General features: G+C 41.6%; 1 protein-coding gene across 1 annotated transcript; it reads right to left on the reverse strand.

Moving 5' to 3' along the window:
* Positions 1-97: 97 nt before the first annotated feature.
* unc13d (unc-13 homolog D (C. elegans)) lies at positions 98-15,874 on the reverse strand. The gene is made up of 34 exons (XM_030754515.1): positions 15,763-15,874; positions 14,862-14,888; positions 12,576-12,629; positions 12,406-12,462; positions 12,219-12,326; positions 12,073-12,132; positions 11,844-11,910; positions 9,619-9,799; positions 9,494-9,538; positions 9,166-9,237; positions 9,016-9,085; positions 8,833-8,937; positions 8,470-8,562; positions 6,694-6,794; positions 6,321-6,438; positions 5,951-6,072; positions 5,765-5,855; positions 5,628-5,684; positions 5,424-5,521; positions 5,261-5,312; positions 5,036-5,166; positions 4,489-4,606; positions 4,257-4,409; positions 4,067-4,162; positions 3,789-3,995; positions 3,640-3,714; positions 3,484-3,563; positions 3,245-3,359; positions 2,600-2,671; positions 2,386-2,469; positions 2,180-2,300; positions 1,976-2,099; positions 1,662-1,882; positions 98-243 (listed from the first exon to the last, which is right to left on the reverse strand). The coding sequence occupies exons 1-34, from the start codon at positions 15,820-15,822 to the stop codon at positions 131-133; spliced, it is 3,348 nt and encodes a 1,115-aa protein (XP_030610375.1). The 5' UTR covers positions 15,823-15,874; the 3' UTR covers positions 98-130.
* Positions 15,875-17,119: the final 1,245 nt, after the last annotated feature.

Raw genomic sequence — 17,119 nt, forward strand, 5'->3', positions numbered from 1 at the left:
GCATAAGGTCCACACACAACTCATGCAACACCAGTGTTTCCTTCTGAGTGGATTTTTTCATTGTTTTTTGGTACAGATCATTAAAACAAATTGTATATTTTTGGAGGAACAACTTGTTTCTGTGTGTTCGTTATGGCTGAGTGGCCTCCTGTGACTGTTTCTCTCTCTGTCGTCGCTTCTTTACAAAAGCCTGCGCCTCCCGGTCTCCTTTCCTGGACTCCAGTAACCGCAGGATGCCGTTGTCTACAAAAAAGTGCACACAAAGAGGGGTTAGGTTTCAGTGGTCAGGATGACTTAGGTGGGACAGAACTGCACATGCTATTTAATAATGCTTATGCACCAAATGTCTCAAAATGTGCAGGACGAGAAAAGCTACAGAAGCAGCGTTAATTTTTAAGCTGCCTATCACATTCATGTGGAGTTCCTTATTTGCGGTCATAATTTCAGTATGCACACGTCTCAGAAAGAAAGGTCTCAATGGGGGAAAGAAAATTATGTTGGATACCTATACTGATATGGGCTGGGTAATGTGTTAGGAATGAAAGGATGCCACATCATGTGATGGAAATGAGAATCACTGAGCTCCTGGACAGTCGGAGGTGCAACCTGGCGGAACCAGAGGTGTTCTTATTGGTATTAGGTCCGGCAAGTGTGGCGACCAGTCAGTGGTATCAGTTCCTTCATCCTCCAGGAACTGCCTGCACATTCTCCCCACATGAGGCCGCATTGTCGTGCACCAGGAGGAACCCAGGACCCACTGCACCAATGTAGGGTCTGACAGTGGGATCGAGGATTTCATCCCGATACAGTATGGAAGTCAGGGTGCTGTTGCCTAAACTGTAGAAGTCTGTGCGTTCCTCGATGGATATGCCTCTCCAGACCACTGCTGACCCACCCGCATTGGGCTCCACGGTGCCTGGCGGTGTGCACAGGGCCCACTAGAGGATGTCAGGCCCTCAGGCCACTCTCATGAAGTCTGTTTCTGATTGTTTGCTCAGAGACATTCACACCAGTGGCTGCTGGAGATAATTTTGTAGCTCTGCAGTGCTCATCCTGTTCCTCCTGCACAAAGGAGCAGATCCCGGTCCTGCTGATGGGTTAAAGACCTCCTACAGCCCTGTCCAGCTCTCCTACAGTAACTGCCTGTCTCCTGGAGTCTCCTCCATGCTCTGAGACTGTGCTGGGAGACACAGCAAACCTTCTGGCAATTGCGTGTATTGATATGCCATCCTGGAGGAGTTGGACTACCTGTGCAGCCTCTGTAGGGTCCAGGTATGACCTCATGCTACCAGCAGTGACACTGACCCTAGCCAAATGCAGAACGTGTGGAAGAAACAGCCAGAAAAAATGAGGAGGGAAAAAATGTCAGAAAAAACATTTATCGTCCATAGAAAAATATGTTTGTAGACCACAATACTAAAACAGTGAGTTCAAAGGCACTAAATAGCTCTACAGAGCTAAAGGGAACTGCAGAGTCAGTGTGGTCATCCCTCAGTGCTGTTTGTTTTTACAGTATATTTCAAAATACTGATTAATGTAGCTTTAAAGTAGCCAGTCTACAGTGTAACCTTGTGCTTTGATTTGATGTTTTATCTAGATTAATCTGCCCTTCACGCACAAATATAATTATGTAACTTGACGTCTCTAACATACTGACATACCGTTAGGTTTGGGATGCATCAGAGGCAGGCGGATTTGAGCAGGGGTGTCATTTGGCCGTGAGCTCAGTTCATCTCCTTTGCCTTCTGTAGCGACTCCTGGTATTGACCTGAGGGACAGAAAGGCCTCGCCTTCAAAGTCATCTGTACTCAAAGTGTCGTGGTCCAGAACCGTGATCACCAGGCAAGCTCCGTGTGCCTGACACTGTTCCAGTGAAACCATACTACGACAGAGACGAGATGGAGATAAACCAGGTGAAACGCGTGGAAAGTAGACAGCAGCAGCACAAGCTCACTCACTAAAGTGAAGTACTTACAATTCAAAGTTCTCTTCAAAAAGAGGATTGAGATCACAGCTTTTTATCTGAGTGCAGCGAGGTTCTACCTCAGCAAAGATGTGGTAAGGCTCCAGACACAGCTGCACAAATGGATCGCTGAGACCTGGCGTCAATGCACACGTCACTGTATACTTGTTATATATCTGTATCATCTGTCAACAGTATGTTTGGAGCTGTTCTCACCATTAGAGTCCATTGGTAGAAGGTTGACTGCATTCAGCACCTCAATTTGGAGCTTCTGGTCTGATCTTCTGTAGGATGCTAGGAGGGTGACAGCACCATATTTCTCTCCACTGTATGTTTTCTGTAAAACAGCGGAGACGGTAACAGTCTGATGGTGGTTTGAAAGGAATCTGCCAAAGTCTGAGAAGTGTTTATTGCAAACTCACCTGCTCAAATATTTTCCCCTCAAGGAACTTCTCCACAAGCTGCTGGCTGCTCAGGGCGTGGTGGTTGAGGTGACTTTTAAGAGCCTTGACAGACACAGGAGTGAAATATTAAATAAATATTAAGTAAAACTTTTTGTTTTCCTCCTCATTTTTGTACAAAATGAAACACGCAGTGAAATGAACAGTTCATCCTCTGCTGTCTGCAGTTTCTCACCTTGTACTCATCAGAGTGAAGTTTATTCAAAGGAAGTCCATTTCCCTCAGCGTGGAAGCACTGCTCAAGGCACTGGAATTTACAAGGAATAAAAATGAATTATGAAGCTTTTTTGTTTGTTTTTAATGAAGTCCCATCAAAATGGTGTTTTTCCACTAGATGTAAAAGACGTGGCTTCTGGATCATTCTTCCTAATGACCTGGAGTCGCAGCTTCTCTGTAAAAAAGAACTGATAGTATTAAAGTCTATAGAAAAGAGGCCTTCTGCTCTCTTGATCTGTGACCTCAGTAAACACTTTATTAATGAGGTTCTCATTCCAAGTCTAACTGAAACATCAGAAGATTGTCAAGAAGCCATTCTTAAAGAAATACACAAGAACACAGTGACAGGAGGTCTTATTGAGTGATGGATCCAAATTTGACATTTTTGGTTCAAATCTTAGTCAGTATATATGGAGGAGGTCAGGGGAGAGGTACAACAGTGAGCAGAACAAAAGGCAGCTGACATCCAAAGAAGAGCTTGGACGTCCTTCAAGAAGCCTGGAGACCTTTTCCTGAAGACTGCTTAAAGACAAGAAAGCCAGACTTTATCAGACATTAAAGTGGTGTTGGAAAAAGAGACGGTTCCCCGTGGCTGTGGACCAACCTGCAGTGTGTAGAGCAGCCTCTGGGAGAACACCATCAGCCCCTCTTGTTGCTGATGCTGAGTAGCCACCTGGTGGATGATTTTCACTGAGTTATTCCACAAAGGCGTCAGGAGGCTGGACATGGGAGATAAAATCAATCGACACGGTTTCATCTTTAGAAAACTTAGCCGAGGCTCTGAAAGTGACACATCTGGAAACACAAAAAGAAAGAAGAGCTGCCACACATCAGGCTCAGTACCTGTTGAAGTTCTCTTGAACCAAGTTTTCATTCATGTACTGCAGCTCTTGTTCTAGGTAGCGCATTAGAGGGGCTGCAGCCTAAAAACAGAGAAGACGGCTAAACGTGAAGCGGGTATCTGTCTCATGTTAAAAAAAAAGTATGACGATCACTTACATCCTCTGTGGATTTGGAGGGAATCCTCCGCCTGGTTGACATGCTTCTGACATGCGTTTCAATGTCTGTATTTAACTGAAGAGACAGACATGTCACTTTAAACACGTGTGATATGGTGCTTTTCAAAAGCAGTAACTCATCTTTGATACCTTCTTCCCAAGAGTGTCTAAAGCCGATCGGATCTCTCGGCCCAAGATGCTCTGAGCCTGCTGGAGCTGTGAGGGCAGCGTGTTTTTGAACTGGCTCTCCCCAATCACATCATGAGTCCTGTCGCGAAGCCCCGCCCAGTTCAGCTGCGTAGGAAGTCGTGTCAGCACAGACCGCAAGTGCTCGAGGTCGTTCACAACCACACACAACTGCGCAGAGAGGAGAACATTTTGTAGCATTAAAATATTTTTAATTAAAGTTTTATCTTTTCTCCTCTCACCATGTTAATGGCACAGCCGTGGTCGGAGTTCTCAGACAGCACCCTGACCCTCTCCTTCAGGATGCGACAGTAGTTCACCACAATCTTACACACATCCTGAAAACACACAGAAAGCAGGGATACACAACAGTGAACCACCAGTGTTCCCACACTCACATAATCTAACCAGTATAGGATCTGATTTATGCACCTCCGTGATTTTGACCATGAGCATGAAGGCCTCCTCGGGGTCAGGCCAGGACAGCTGGTCCCAAAGCTGGCAGATGGGCTGGATACATGCCACCAGGTCCACTGCAGAGGAGCTGTGTTTTATTGGCACCGTACCAGACTGCAGCGGCTGGAGCTGAGAGGAGGGAAGGGTTTAAAAAGCTTCATCCTTGTGGATGTAATGTGCATTATAATAACAGCCTTGTATCATTTACCTGGTCCACCTGCACGGCCCTCTCCACCCGATCCTGAGTGGTGCTGAACGCCTGGTTCAGCCAGTACGGCAGAGCCTCTCTGAAGCCCTCATGAAAGTTTATCAGCTCTAGCACTCCCCTGCAGAGACAGAAAGCTCGGTTTATTTAAGGAAGACGCAGACTCTCTCTTTATATTTACTTATGTTAATGAACATAGACTGTATATTACTGGCCTGCTTGCAGTTGGCCTAATTAATTGTGAGGTGCTCCACCTTTTGCTTTTTTAGTTATTACACACCTTTTCTGGACCTTTGTTGCCTCCTGTGCCAACTTCTTACAAATGCATTGCTGGAATAAAGCTCCTAAATGAGCTTTTAATCCTACTTTTAAGAGTTTACATGATTTGCAAAATGAATGCCTTCTGTTTTCAATTTACATTTTACAGTCTCAGCTGTTTTAGAAACAGGGTTCTACATTTGCAGCATGAGCAGTGAGATAAGTGAAAGGGTGCTTGAGCTTGTGCTGCCATATCAGACAAACAGGGATGTGAAGTATGATGATTTCTGACCTTTTCTGTAAGAAAGCCTTGTCTTTGTGGATGGCCTGCAAGCTCAGATAAACTGGGAACAGGCTGTTGGCTAGTTGCTGCTCCATCTGACCCTCCATTAATGACAAGGTTTCCCTCACTTCTTTTGCGAGCTACAGAGGAGAATGGAGGAGGGTATAATGTGGTGAGAAATGATCAGATTCATTAAGAAGGCTGATGGGAATTAATGTTCCATTTGCTACTTACCAGGGAGTCAAACTTCTTGTAGACGACAGTGAACACATCAACTTGCACAGCGCTATTGTGATAAAAACATGTTGTTAGAACAGGGTGCAGCCGTGCTTATTTTGTGTTTGCTTGCCTGTGCATGAAAAAAAGTTACAAAAATAACATTTAATTGCCCTCTTACCTGGCAAATACCCTGTTCCAGATGTCCTTGTTGTGTTTTATGTCTTCCTGCACCTCCCCAATCAACCTAGAGAGGGCGCTCCCAATTTCTGACAGGTCCTTTATGACAGCATAGAGCAAAAATAACAAGTGAAGTGCAATAAAATGGATAAACCAGGTAAACCTTGTTTCCACAGTCAGGTGTTCAGGATATGTTTAACTTTACCTTTGTCATCGGCTGATGCAGACCCTTTTTGATGGTGAACCACTCCTCTGTGCCTCTCTGATAAAAAAGTCATGTTACAAATACTTATGATGTACTAAACATTCATTTTGTAATGAGTCATGAGTATGACGACTTACCTGTATGGCATCGCTGACCTCATCGTGAAGGTCAAACTGAGCTGGGTTCAGTTTCTGAAATGCCTGTGTCTTACAGATCTGGACCAAAATCCTAACAAAAAAAGCACATTCATGTCTCTTATAATCTAAGTCCTTAACTACAACAGCTCTGCCATCAAGTGTGTAAACACTTATAACCACATGTACCTGAGCAGTGTGTGTAGTTTGGGGGTACCACTGGGTATTGGAGGGAAGATGTCTCTGTATTTGGCCACCAGACACAGTCCGTACTGCAGAAAGCCGTGAAGAGAGTCCCCAAGTTCCTGTTTCTGGTAACAAGAGTGCAAAAACTTTCTCAGCACGCTTCTGCCATTAAATGTCAGCTCCTGCTTTCATTTTTGTAAAGAAACCTGGAAATTCTGCATTTGTTTTTCCAGAAAAACTGTGGACCATGATTTGAAACTTTGGCCATCAAAAACGTATATTTGCATGCATATATGCCAGATAAGTGTTGCAGGGTTAAAAAGGAAAAACACATTTGCTTCTGATGGACCGACAGTGAGTCGAGCACTTATACCTGCTGGTAAGGCAGCTCCTGCTGATGCCAGTGGTATTCTATACTGGTGAGCTGCTGTAACAGCACAGATGAGTCCACTTCTAAACTCTGGTACAGCTTACTGTAGGCCACCCACTTCCTGCCAAGGGCACACACATCCACATTTATTCAGTGGTAACATAGAGCACAGTGGTTGGGTTAACAGCCTTACTAAGGTATTTGATGGTACTCAAAGTATTTCATCATCATTTTGTGTGGAATATTTGACTTGTGCTGCAGAAATTTGAAGAACAGTGACATACAGCGTGTTCATGTAACCCTCACTCAGCTAATACAGAGCTCGTTTTATGCTCTTCTCATATTAAATCTGCAACATATTAAATATGGTGCTTACGCCAGGTCCTGGAGAAAAGGTGAAAGGTCATTCTGTGTTGCGTACAGTTCAAGCAGAGTCTGAGCCTCGCCACACAACCCCCCTTTCCATGGGGCAGAACTCTGAACGAGACAAAGCAAGATCGGAGGGTTAAAGGGATAGTTCACCCCCAAATCAAATTTACATATTTATCAATACTAGTGCATGGCCGTGCTACAGTGGAGTTTGTGCTACTGTTCATGCATGAATGTAAATGAGAAAATGCTTTTATGGGGTGCTGCAGGTGCTTAAAGGCTAACAAGTAATTTTAGACTGTTTGTAGGCGGTCGCGCATAATTAAACGTTTTTCAGATATAAAGCAGATGTTATTGTCATGAAATTAAAATGATAGGATACTTTTATAAGTTGATGTGAGTGCATAAAGGCTGACGATGGGTGACTTTAGCCCGTTGACATCATCGGATATTATGACATCATCATATCTGATATGCTATTCAATTAGCGGCCCGGGGGCCACATCCGGCCCGCGAACCCCCTTTGACCGGCCCACCCCCTGACTGACCCAACGTAATCTGCAAAAACGCATTTAAATCATATTTGCTGTGACAGTTTTAAAAATTCCCGCCCTTCCTCTTGTACTTGAACGCACCACTAGCAGCGCCAGCCCAGAATACTCTCCAAGTGCGACAACCGCCAAAATATATCAGTGACAGGTCAAAAACGTAAAATTGACAATGAAAATCGCCGTTTAAACCCTGCTTGGACTGATAAATGTGTTTATTTTACCCCAAAGACTCTAAGACTGAACTCATTAAGTCTGCATTACTTTGAATATGCAGAAGAAGCTTTAATTTTACAGTTATTAAGTGTTCACTTGGTGCAGTTTCTTTTGTTGAAATATTTAATGCACTGCATCAGTTGGTCTTTCTAGTTCAACAAATGCACTTTTGCAAATACATCTAAAATGTTATAGAAGATTTTACTGTTGCAAAAAGTTGTTATTATTACATTGTTTTTTATTAAACATATGTGTGGTGAATAGATGCCTCGTTAAAAATATTCTGGTCAAGGTTTGGACCAAATGTTAAAATTTGCAATGCACTTGAATTATTTTGCTCATCAATAAATGATGCAGTATAAAGCCTTTATTGTGAATTCCTTTATTTATTTTTATGACTTAGTTCAGGTGTTAGCATATTTAGAGTTAAATCTCAAGAAATAATATAAGTAGGGGTCTTCGGGCCAGTGGCATCTCAAAATTTTCAAATCTGGCCCAGAAGAAAAAGTCATTGAATAGGCCTGATGTAGGATATCTGTGCTCGACTCCTGATTGTGCAAAAATGATTTTGTTGACAGACATACATTTTATGCATTATAGTAAATTTTTCCCTCTAGACCGTTATTGGTGTGAGTGGCCTCTTTTAGGGGATTTCCGCTGTAAAGGTTTTTGCCTTCCTCTGAACACAGTGGTTAAAACCAAAAAAAGAAATAAATAAAACAAACAAAAAAATACATTTTGAAAACTCATCAGCAGTGTCTTTCAAGAAACTGTGACTCAGATATTCAGAAAACAAGTAGTGAGGAGTTTCGTGTAGGAACTTTTTTCTTTCTGTCTAACGGCAACCACAAACCGTAATACTGGGCAGAAGAAAGGATCCATCCACCTGTGATGAGAGGCTTGATCTCGTGACAGGATAGGGCAAAATATGGACATTTATTTTGGGGTGAACTGTCCCTTTAAAGGGTGGGGTGGGGGTAAGAGGTTAAAAAAGGATTTTGAGAGGACGGTTGTCTAACCTGCTGCTTTGACATGTAAGCCTGGACGAACTGCTGCAGGATCCCGCAGTAGTTGACATAAGCACTTCGCCCAGCGCTCAGGGTCCCGTCTCTCTGTCAGTAAACACAACACGTTCTGTCACACATATCAGTGCTGCGTTCTATGTCCTGTAAGAAGCACTTGTTTCTCATATTTGAGTATTGTGTTATTAGCTTCACTGTTATTGAGCCCACTTCCTTTTTCTTGAGCATGTTTAGACATCAAAGAGGTTTCATGAGTGTGCATTTCTTCATTTATTCTAACAGAGACTTCTATGTATACATGCTGGGTAACTACACAAGGGCTGCAAAGGCTGCAAAGGGCTTCAGAAGGCATCCTTATACCCCTTTGTGGATGAACTTGAGGTTGAGGTGGCACTGGCCACGATCGGGGTAAGTCTCTGTTCTAGGCTCCAGAGTGTACCAGCTGTCTTCAGTACAGTGGAGATCCTGTAGTGTGGTGATAAAAAATGGTTATTGGACTGGAAAGAGTCAAAGAGCAGATACAAAAATAAGACCATTTAATACCTTTAGTTTTAAGACAACTTTTCCCAAAAAGTCGTCTGTGCCTTTCTCTTTTTTGGCCTCCTTGATCATCCTAAACAGGCACAAGTAGAAGCATTTACCCGCTTTGCATATTCAGCTTTGTGTGCACCCGTCACAGAGAAAGCAGAATACCTTCTTAAATTATTTAAGTTGGTTGTGAACTCCTCTAGTTTCTGAGAGAGTGACACCTCTTCATCCTTGTCCCTGTAGTACAATACAAAACAAAAGCATAGGAAAGGGGAATGTAGTGAAAAAGGCAGTTTTATAGGGAACCTAATCTGCTTATTTCAAACATCATATTTTATTTTCAAACTCTACTAGAGTAGCTTTGCATGATAAGTGGTTCAAAATCTTTATCTCCTCGGTGCAGCCCCTCTATTAATTGGCCACATTTAATAAGAGCATCCACCATTGTAACTGCACATATATGACAGAAAGTGGAGATCTGTGTTTTCCTCACCACATCTCGAGGTGGAAGCTGGCGCCTGCAACATCTCCAAATTCTCTAAAGGGAGGACAACAGTAGGTAATGTAGGCCCACATTTCAATTTAAATCACCAGAAATAATCAGGAATTGTGACTCACAGTACAAAAGTTTGGTTCCAGATGGGGTTAAGAGTCTGCTTCTTAATGTCTGTTTGGTAGATTTTATCATCTGACACTGCATCCTTTACAACAGACTTAAGGGGTTTTGCTCGGGACTTGCGGGTCCGATTCTCCTCCTCATCCTCCATTATAGTGAGCATGCAGTATGGATCGCTAAAACCTGTTCAACACAAATCATTTTTGATGAACTCAACTCGTCCCCGAATAGAGATCAACCAAGCATAAAAGTATGAAAAGTCTGAACTCAGTAAAAAAGGAAAAAAAAACCCAAATCAAGAATGTAGTTTGCTGCAGGAGAATCACTTAAAACTGAGCGCGTCTGAATCAAAGTGCTCCCTTCACAAAAAGGCTGCATCATTGTTTTAGAGGAAATACATTTTTAAAAGGAAGGGCATGGTATTTTCCCTTTTCTTTTTTCTGAGGATCAGCAATTTGAGAACATATGTAAAGTATAAACAATAGACCAGAGGTTCCTGAAGTCAACAGTGCTGCAGCCCACTTAAAAACCAGAAAATCCCAGAAAACAGTATTAAAGCAGGGGCACCAAGGACTAAACACAGAGATGAGACTTGGACTGAATGGAAATACAAAAGGGAATAACAACCTAAGAGGCAGGGAATTAAGGACACAAAGAACAGGAGATATAACTGAATGGGTAGGCAAGATAAAATCAACACAACCATGGGAACAAGAACAGAGAGACCAGACAGACCCAGAGGCACAGAGATGGAGACAATACCTGACACAGAAACACAAGGGGGGCAGGACACTCAGGAAATATAATACAAACAGAATCCATCAACAGAACTAAAGAACCAAAACCCTAGGGACTGCTCCGCAACCATCTGGCAACCACTGGTTGTTGGGGAAAATTTAATATTCCCTGATCGGTTGTGAGTGGTTGCTGGAGGTCGATGGCAGTTGCTGGGTGAATGAATGCTAAAGTTCAAGTTGAGGCGACTGTGGCTCAGGTGGTAGAGCGGGTTGTCTGCCAATTGGACGGTTGATGGATTCATCCTTAAATCTTCTAGTCTGCATCTTGACGTATCCTTGGGCAAGTTACCAAACCCCAATACATCCATCGGAGTGTGTGTGTGTGTGTGTGTGTGTGTGTGTGTGTGTGAGAATTTTAGAATTAGGCAAGGCTTGTAACAAAAAGTGTTTTGAGTGCTCAGTGTATTAAAAATTACTATTTAAGTACCAGTCCGTTCATCAAATTATGCAGGTCTACAGACTGGTCAGTGACCCCTGGCTGCTGTGTGCCACACTCAGGCATAACTTTTACACTGAAGGCAAACCTTCTCCATGTCATTTGTGTTGTACTTCTTCACGTTTTATTGCCACTGGGCAGGTAATTAAGAAGTATTTGCAGACAAACATGAAAAATTACTGTGGCAATCTGCTAGCAACCAAAGCAATCACGAGGAGGTTTTTGGTGCAGCACCTTCTTTGCATGCAACTTAACCCAGCACCAACCAGCATCCTCCAGGACCCACTGCTGACCAGTCGGGGAATACACATTTTTCCAGAGGAGCCGGTGGTTGTTTCATATCCAATATGGTGATATGACAATGATAATGACAATGGAAACGCTACCAGTGTTCAGCACTAAGTTGCTAGTATTTATTTTAATGGCTTTTTTTTTTTAATTTTGGGCATAAACCAAACAATAATATCACAGGCTTTGGAACTTTTAGTTAAACTGATAGGAAAATGGCAGCAAAGATACACAAAGGTTAGTTTATTTTCAAAATATTGCAGCTCTGAAGGGAATATTATAAATAACCAAAGTAGCAGTTTTTAATGTCAGTGCATTCACTATTCAACATCTGGAATCCATGTCTGTTTTTAAAGTAAATGCTGAAATAATTTGCAGTATAAGAGAATATCTGGGGTTTCATTTTCAGGAGGCCACAAGGATAAATGATGCATATATGTAATGATGTATGATGTGTTTTAGGCACTTTAGATGTTTGACTTTTTTTTTTAGGAGACTGCACAGTGTAAGTTTGATTAATTAGTAACTTTCAAGGCATAATTTCGATTGTTCTCTGGCCCAAAGCTGTAAAGACCCACCAACTGCCTATCCTAAACCACCACCGGTAGAGAATCTGTGGCTAAAAAAATATGTATTTAAATGAATCCCGATCATCACATCACTTAAAAAAACCCCAAATATCTCATCTGCAAAGTTAAGAACTCACCAGTGATGTCTTTTCCCAGAATTCCTTTGGCTTCCTTGACAGTGGCCATCAGACAGTACACTGGGGCCTGGGTAGGTAAGAGGGTTAGATAATACTGCAGCATTAAACACACCGATGACATAATTTCTGCCACTGTGAAGGCGGTGGAAAATGAAATTCATCTGAATAGATGTCGGTGGTCTCCAACCGTGCATTCATTGGAACCAGTATGCGGACTTCCTTTTCTCACCTCTGTGCTCTGTACTTTCTCCAACAGGCTGTCGTGCTCTGATTCTGTCATAGTGAAAGCCTGGTAGATAGGAAGAACAATCATAGCTGCACACCAATGCAGTAGGAAAGTTATGAGTGGAATCATGTATTTGTGTATTTTTTTACCTCCCTGATGTACTGTCGAAGCTGGTCATCTGTGAAGACCTCGTTTGAAGATGGTTTACCCATTTTGTGTGCAATGGTGTATAACAGCTCCTTATACAGAGGCTTGAGCTTTTAACAGATACAATCATGTTGAGAATGTTGTTGGAAAATGCCATTTCATGTAATCATACACTGGAAACGATTGTACCTCCATCTCCTTGTGTCTCCTTGCTTTCTCCTCTGGATTTTCATCTTCTTTAAAATCCTAAAGGAGACACAGGAAAACTGTGTTTCCGGGATTCTATTTGATAAATGTAGTAAACACACAGAATTCAAACCTCAAATGTAGGCATTTAAAAGACGTGCGGAGTGGCTTACCCTCCCTCTCAATTTCCTCGTCAACCCTAGTTTACGTACAGGACCAGGTGAAAACTGGCAAGAGAAACACAGAAAATGACTAAACAGTCATGAAAAAGACATTTAAGAACCATATCAGTGATATGCGGTTACACGTTGGTGTGAAAATGTATTGTTCCTATTTTCTAAAAAGTCATCATTTCTGTACAGCGTAACACATAGATTCAGTTTGGAGGGACTGCCATGAATTTTACTACACATACAAAATTCATTCATGATCCCCAAAGCACATAACTTGCTCTCTGCTACTTCAGAATCACCTTGAGGCAACTGTTGTGATTTAAAATAAAATAAAATAAAATAAAATAAAATAAAATAAAATAAAATAAAATAAAATAAAATAAAATAAAATAAAATAAAATCAATAGCATGTTTCCTAACAAATACCTTAGTATCTACTGGACTAATTAACACATTTTGACATGCATTGTCACTAGATGATGTTTCCTGTTTTGGACATACCTCGAATTCTCCTTTAGAAATACCTCCCAGGTCAATTTTGAAACACAGCTTTCAACAACTGTTGGGAGGATTGCCATTACATTTTGTAGAGATATTCATAGTCTTCTGATGATGAAACCTCCTGATTTATTCTCTAGTGCTACTTGCATGTCAAAGCTTTAACCTATTCAGTAAAATATCCCAACATCTGCAGGTCAGATTGGAAGAACTCTTGGTACATTTTACATAAATCTTCCTACACTGAAATTTTGTACATTTTGACATCGTCCATAGAGAATGCTTGCTAATGACTTTAAGGACTGGACTGTCTTCTACCAATGTCAGCAAGCTGCTTTTGACATGAATGTCTTAACAACAACTGGAAGGATTGCCATGAAATCCTGCACAGACGTTCATGCTCCTCAGAGCAGACTTATTCTCTAGTGCCACCAGCAAAATATCTATTGGACAGACTCAAACAAGATCTGTACATGCTGACATTCCAATTTCTTCCACTTATCCTTTACTGAAACCTATCCCAGCCATCATGGCAAGAGGCAGGGCACACCCTGTACAGGTCACCAGACTGTTGCAGGGCTAACACAGAGAGGCAGACAACCATTCATACTTACATTTACACCTATGGGCAATTTAGAATCACCTAACCCAACCCTACTAGGTGGACTGTGGGAGTAAACTGGAGAAAGCCCAGATCTTCTCACTGTGAGGCGACACTGCTAACCACCACGCCACCGTGCTGCCCCATGCTTCATTGTTCCTAAAGAGAAACATGGCGGTTAGCACTGCTGCCTCACAGCATGAAGATCCTGGGTTTGAATCCGATGGCTGGCCGGGGGCTTTCTGTGTGGAGCATGTATGTTCTCCCTGTTGCCTCCACAAGTTTGCTCTGGGTTTTTTAAGAAGAAGAAGAAGAAGAAACAGCCTTTATTGTCCCACAGAGGGGAAATTTGGGTGTAACAGCAGCCGCAGTTATTATAAATATAAATAAAGATATAATAATTCACACTATTCTCCAGCTTCTTCCCACAGTCCGAAGACATGTGTGCGTTAGGTTCTTTGGCAATTATATTGACCATAGGTGTAAGCCCTGGGATAGACTAGCTACCTATCCAGGGTGTTACTTATGGCAGCTGGGATAGCTCCAATGGATGAATGTTCCTAAAGGATGTATCTTAATGATTTGGGGGAATACCTGAATACTTTTCTCTGTCAGTGTCTCGACAGCTATTGCCATGAAATCTTGTACAGACACTAACCACACAAAAGGTTGAAACCTTATCTTATCTTGTAAAACCATCTTGTAAGAGCATCATAATGACTTTCATGATGCCTTGATTTTTCCTCTAGAAACAACAGCAGCAGTTGAGCTTTGAAAGCAAGATATCGTAACAGTAAGTAGATGACTGGTCATTTTACACAGATATAGGTCCTGTATCAGATGAGTTGTAAAAATGATAGTGATTACATATAACTGCAATGTAAGGCCAAAGTTATGTCATACTTCCAGTGTATACTTGGTGTAGTCTAAAGCACTTTCAGTGGTCAGACTAGAAAGCTACAGTATCAAAATGTCAGTCCATCCCATTAATTTGCATTAGGTGGTAATTAGTAATGACCCAGATAATGACTACACATCCAAACATCTGCAATTATGACAGTGTCAGCATGCTGAGAACAGCCGTACAGAGTCATTAGAGTGGCTGTATTCATTCAATTTTGTTCAGCTAATTAAAAAAACTAATTAAAAAAAAAAACACCATTATGACAAATCTTTTGTGTGTTTACCTGTTTGAGCTTTGTTAAGCCATGCTCCTGGAAAACAAAGCAAAAGTGCGTATGCTGAACATTTAAAGGGACATTAAAAAATGCAACTACTTCAGTAAAATCAAACTGAAACAAACAAGAATTTAAACACGAGCTCAGGTCTCTGCACCCGTCGCTACAAGAGCTTCCTGTGCAACAAAAATACATCACTGCTGATCTGAAGAAATGCAAGTGCTTTTATAAGTTTCTGATAAGGCCTGCCTGTGTAAGAGACTTCCTCTGTCACTGATAATGAAACTGACTTGGAAACAACAGTAACGCAACAATCCAGGAAACTCACCTCTGAGGGATCTTTACTAACACACTCTAAAAATAAGCATGCAAATCCACATGTGCCCAGCCTCAGCGTATGCATACACACACAAATACAGTATTTTCATTATGTTTGTACTTAGTACACATGCAGCGAACTCTTTAAAAGTAAATGATTGCAAAACAGCACGTAGAACTACACACTGTGATGATCATCGTGAAAAATAAGTTTCAGTCTACATCATCTGATGTTTTTTTCCCTAAACAATAATGAATCATAGTCACAGCATCTCGAAATAGCCATTTGGAGCCAGTGACTCAACTTTGTATGCAATTTTAACATTGTTGCAGCTGCCATTTTAGGCTTTTTTTTTCCTTTTAAGTTTCATAAAATTGATCTTAAACTCAACAAAGGTTTAATAGTGTAACAAGCTGCTGAAAACCAAAGTCCAGGAAAGCCTTTCACACCCAGAGCAGAAATACTGAAGGCATCATCACTTTGGCCGTTACCCGATCGCCATGTAAATTAACAGAGAGACAAAATTAAAAAGATATTATGTAGCCTATATTATAATCATGTCAGTATATTGAAATGCATTGTAGTCCTTACTTGTGGAGGTGCTCGCAGTAGATTGTCTCCTTTGCTGGGGGGCTCACTTTGACTTGACATAATGATGCGAATATAAGATCCTCAGACTCCTGCCTCGTGAGCTGGTGAGCCTAGTGTGTTTGATATAGGGAAGCTGAGTGTGCTTTGGTGCTGTCACACAGCAGCCGGAAGTCATCACTTCCTGTAGAAGGTGGTAACGTCAGTGACTTATGACTTTTTCTTCATCTAGTGCCCTACATTTTGTTTGAATACTAAACACAGGCCTCACTCCTCTTTAGCTTTGCATACACAAACATCAACACGCATGCAGTGTTTTACACGTCAGGGCACTCTGCTTTGTCAGAATCACGGTTAAAAGTTTGCATTCACTATTGGCGGTTATGACAAGTAATTTTATATCCTGGGAGCAAAATTTTCATAACATGACGCATGATAAACTGCAGTTGAATGAAATAATGAAACTGCGTGTAACATGAGACAGCCCGGTCTATGTGTAGGTTGTGGTTAGCCTGGCTGTGTTTATTTAGACAGTTTACTCATGCTACTCCAATTTTAATTACAATTGTAATTAAGTGAAAAAAATAATTAGCTAAATGTTGAGCTGACTGATTTCAGAATTCTTATAATTACTAATTCATATTTCTCATATAACTATTTTAGATTTAATTTCAAGCATCAGCCAAGCGCGTCTGCAAAGATGCACAGACATGTGTAAGCCTTAAGGCTTTAGCTGTACTGTAAGCTTACATGTCACAGCTTAGATGAACTGATATCCAGGTGAGGAAACTTTGGCAGCGAGGGTCGTTACATCACCTCCTCTGTATCAGCAGACGTGTTTCACTTAACAACTCTGGGTAATCTGTTGTTTGTTCCTTGTTGGCTCTAATAATGCCAGCATGTGTGGGGATTAGAGAGCAATACATAGGGAGGCCCAGACACACAGTGCACATTTGCCACTTGTTGCATCTTTCACAAACATGTGGGTATTTCTGACTAACCTGACCACTCACCTTTTCTTGACTCATTCTCTGCATTGGAGTAGCTGTTACATAATGTAAGAGGCATCTAATACTTGGTATTATCATCCTGCATTATTTGTACTGCAAATAGAATTTTGGAGTTACTCCTGTTTGCCACTGCCTGTGGCTCATTTGAAGCATATTATCTGCTCCTTAAATAGATAAGGTCAACCCTGCCTAGAAGGTTAACATTCAGTAACAATACACTACTATATAGGTTAATATTTATGAATCTAAGTACAGATGCTTTTACTTCGCTCTCAGACTGCTGGCTTACTTGTGGTTCCTAGGATACTTAAGAGTAGAATGGGAGGCAGAGCCTTCAGCTTTCAGGCGCC

This window comes from Archocentrus centrarchus, chromosome 19, assembly GCF_007364275.1.
Source record: "Archocentrus centrarchus isolate MPI-CPG fArcCen1 chromosome 19, fArcCen1, whole genome shotgun sequence".
Lineage (NCBI taxonomy): Eukaryota > Metazoa > Chordata > Actinopteri > Cichliformes > Cichlidae > Archocentrus > Archocentrus centrarchus.

What these genes read in the sequence shown, in the direction of transcription:
- unc13d (XM_030754515.1), bottom strand. Translation starts at nt 15,822, where the DNA reads ATGTCAAGTCAAAGTGAGCCCCCCAGCAAAGGAGACAATCTACTGCGA. An exon ending in AGGTCAGCGATGCCATACAG is followed by an intron (nt 5,685 to 5,764) that starts GTAAGTCGTCAT and finishes CTTTTTTATCAG; the next exon opens with AGAGGCACAGAGGAGTGGTT. An exon ending in TTTGAAGAGAACTTTGAATT is followed by an intron (nt 1,883 to 1,975) that starts GTAAGTACTTCA and finishes TCTCTGTCGTAG; the next exon opens with TATGGTTTCACTGGAACAGT.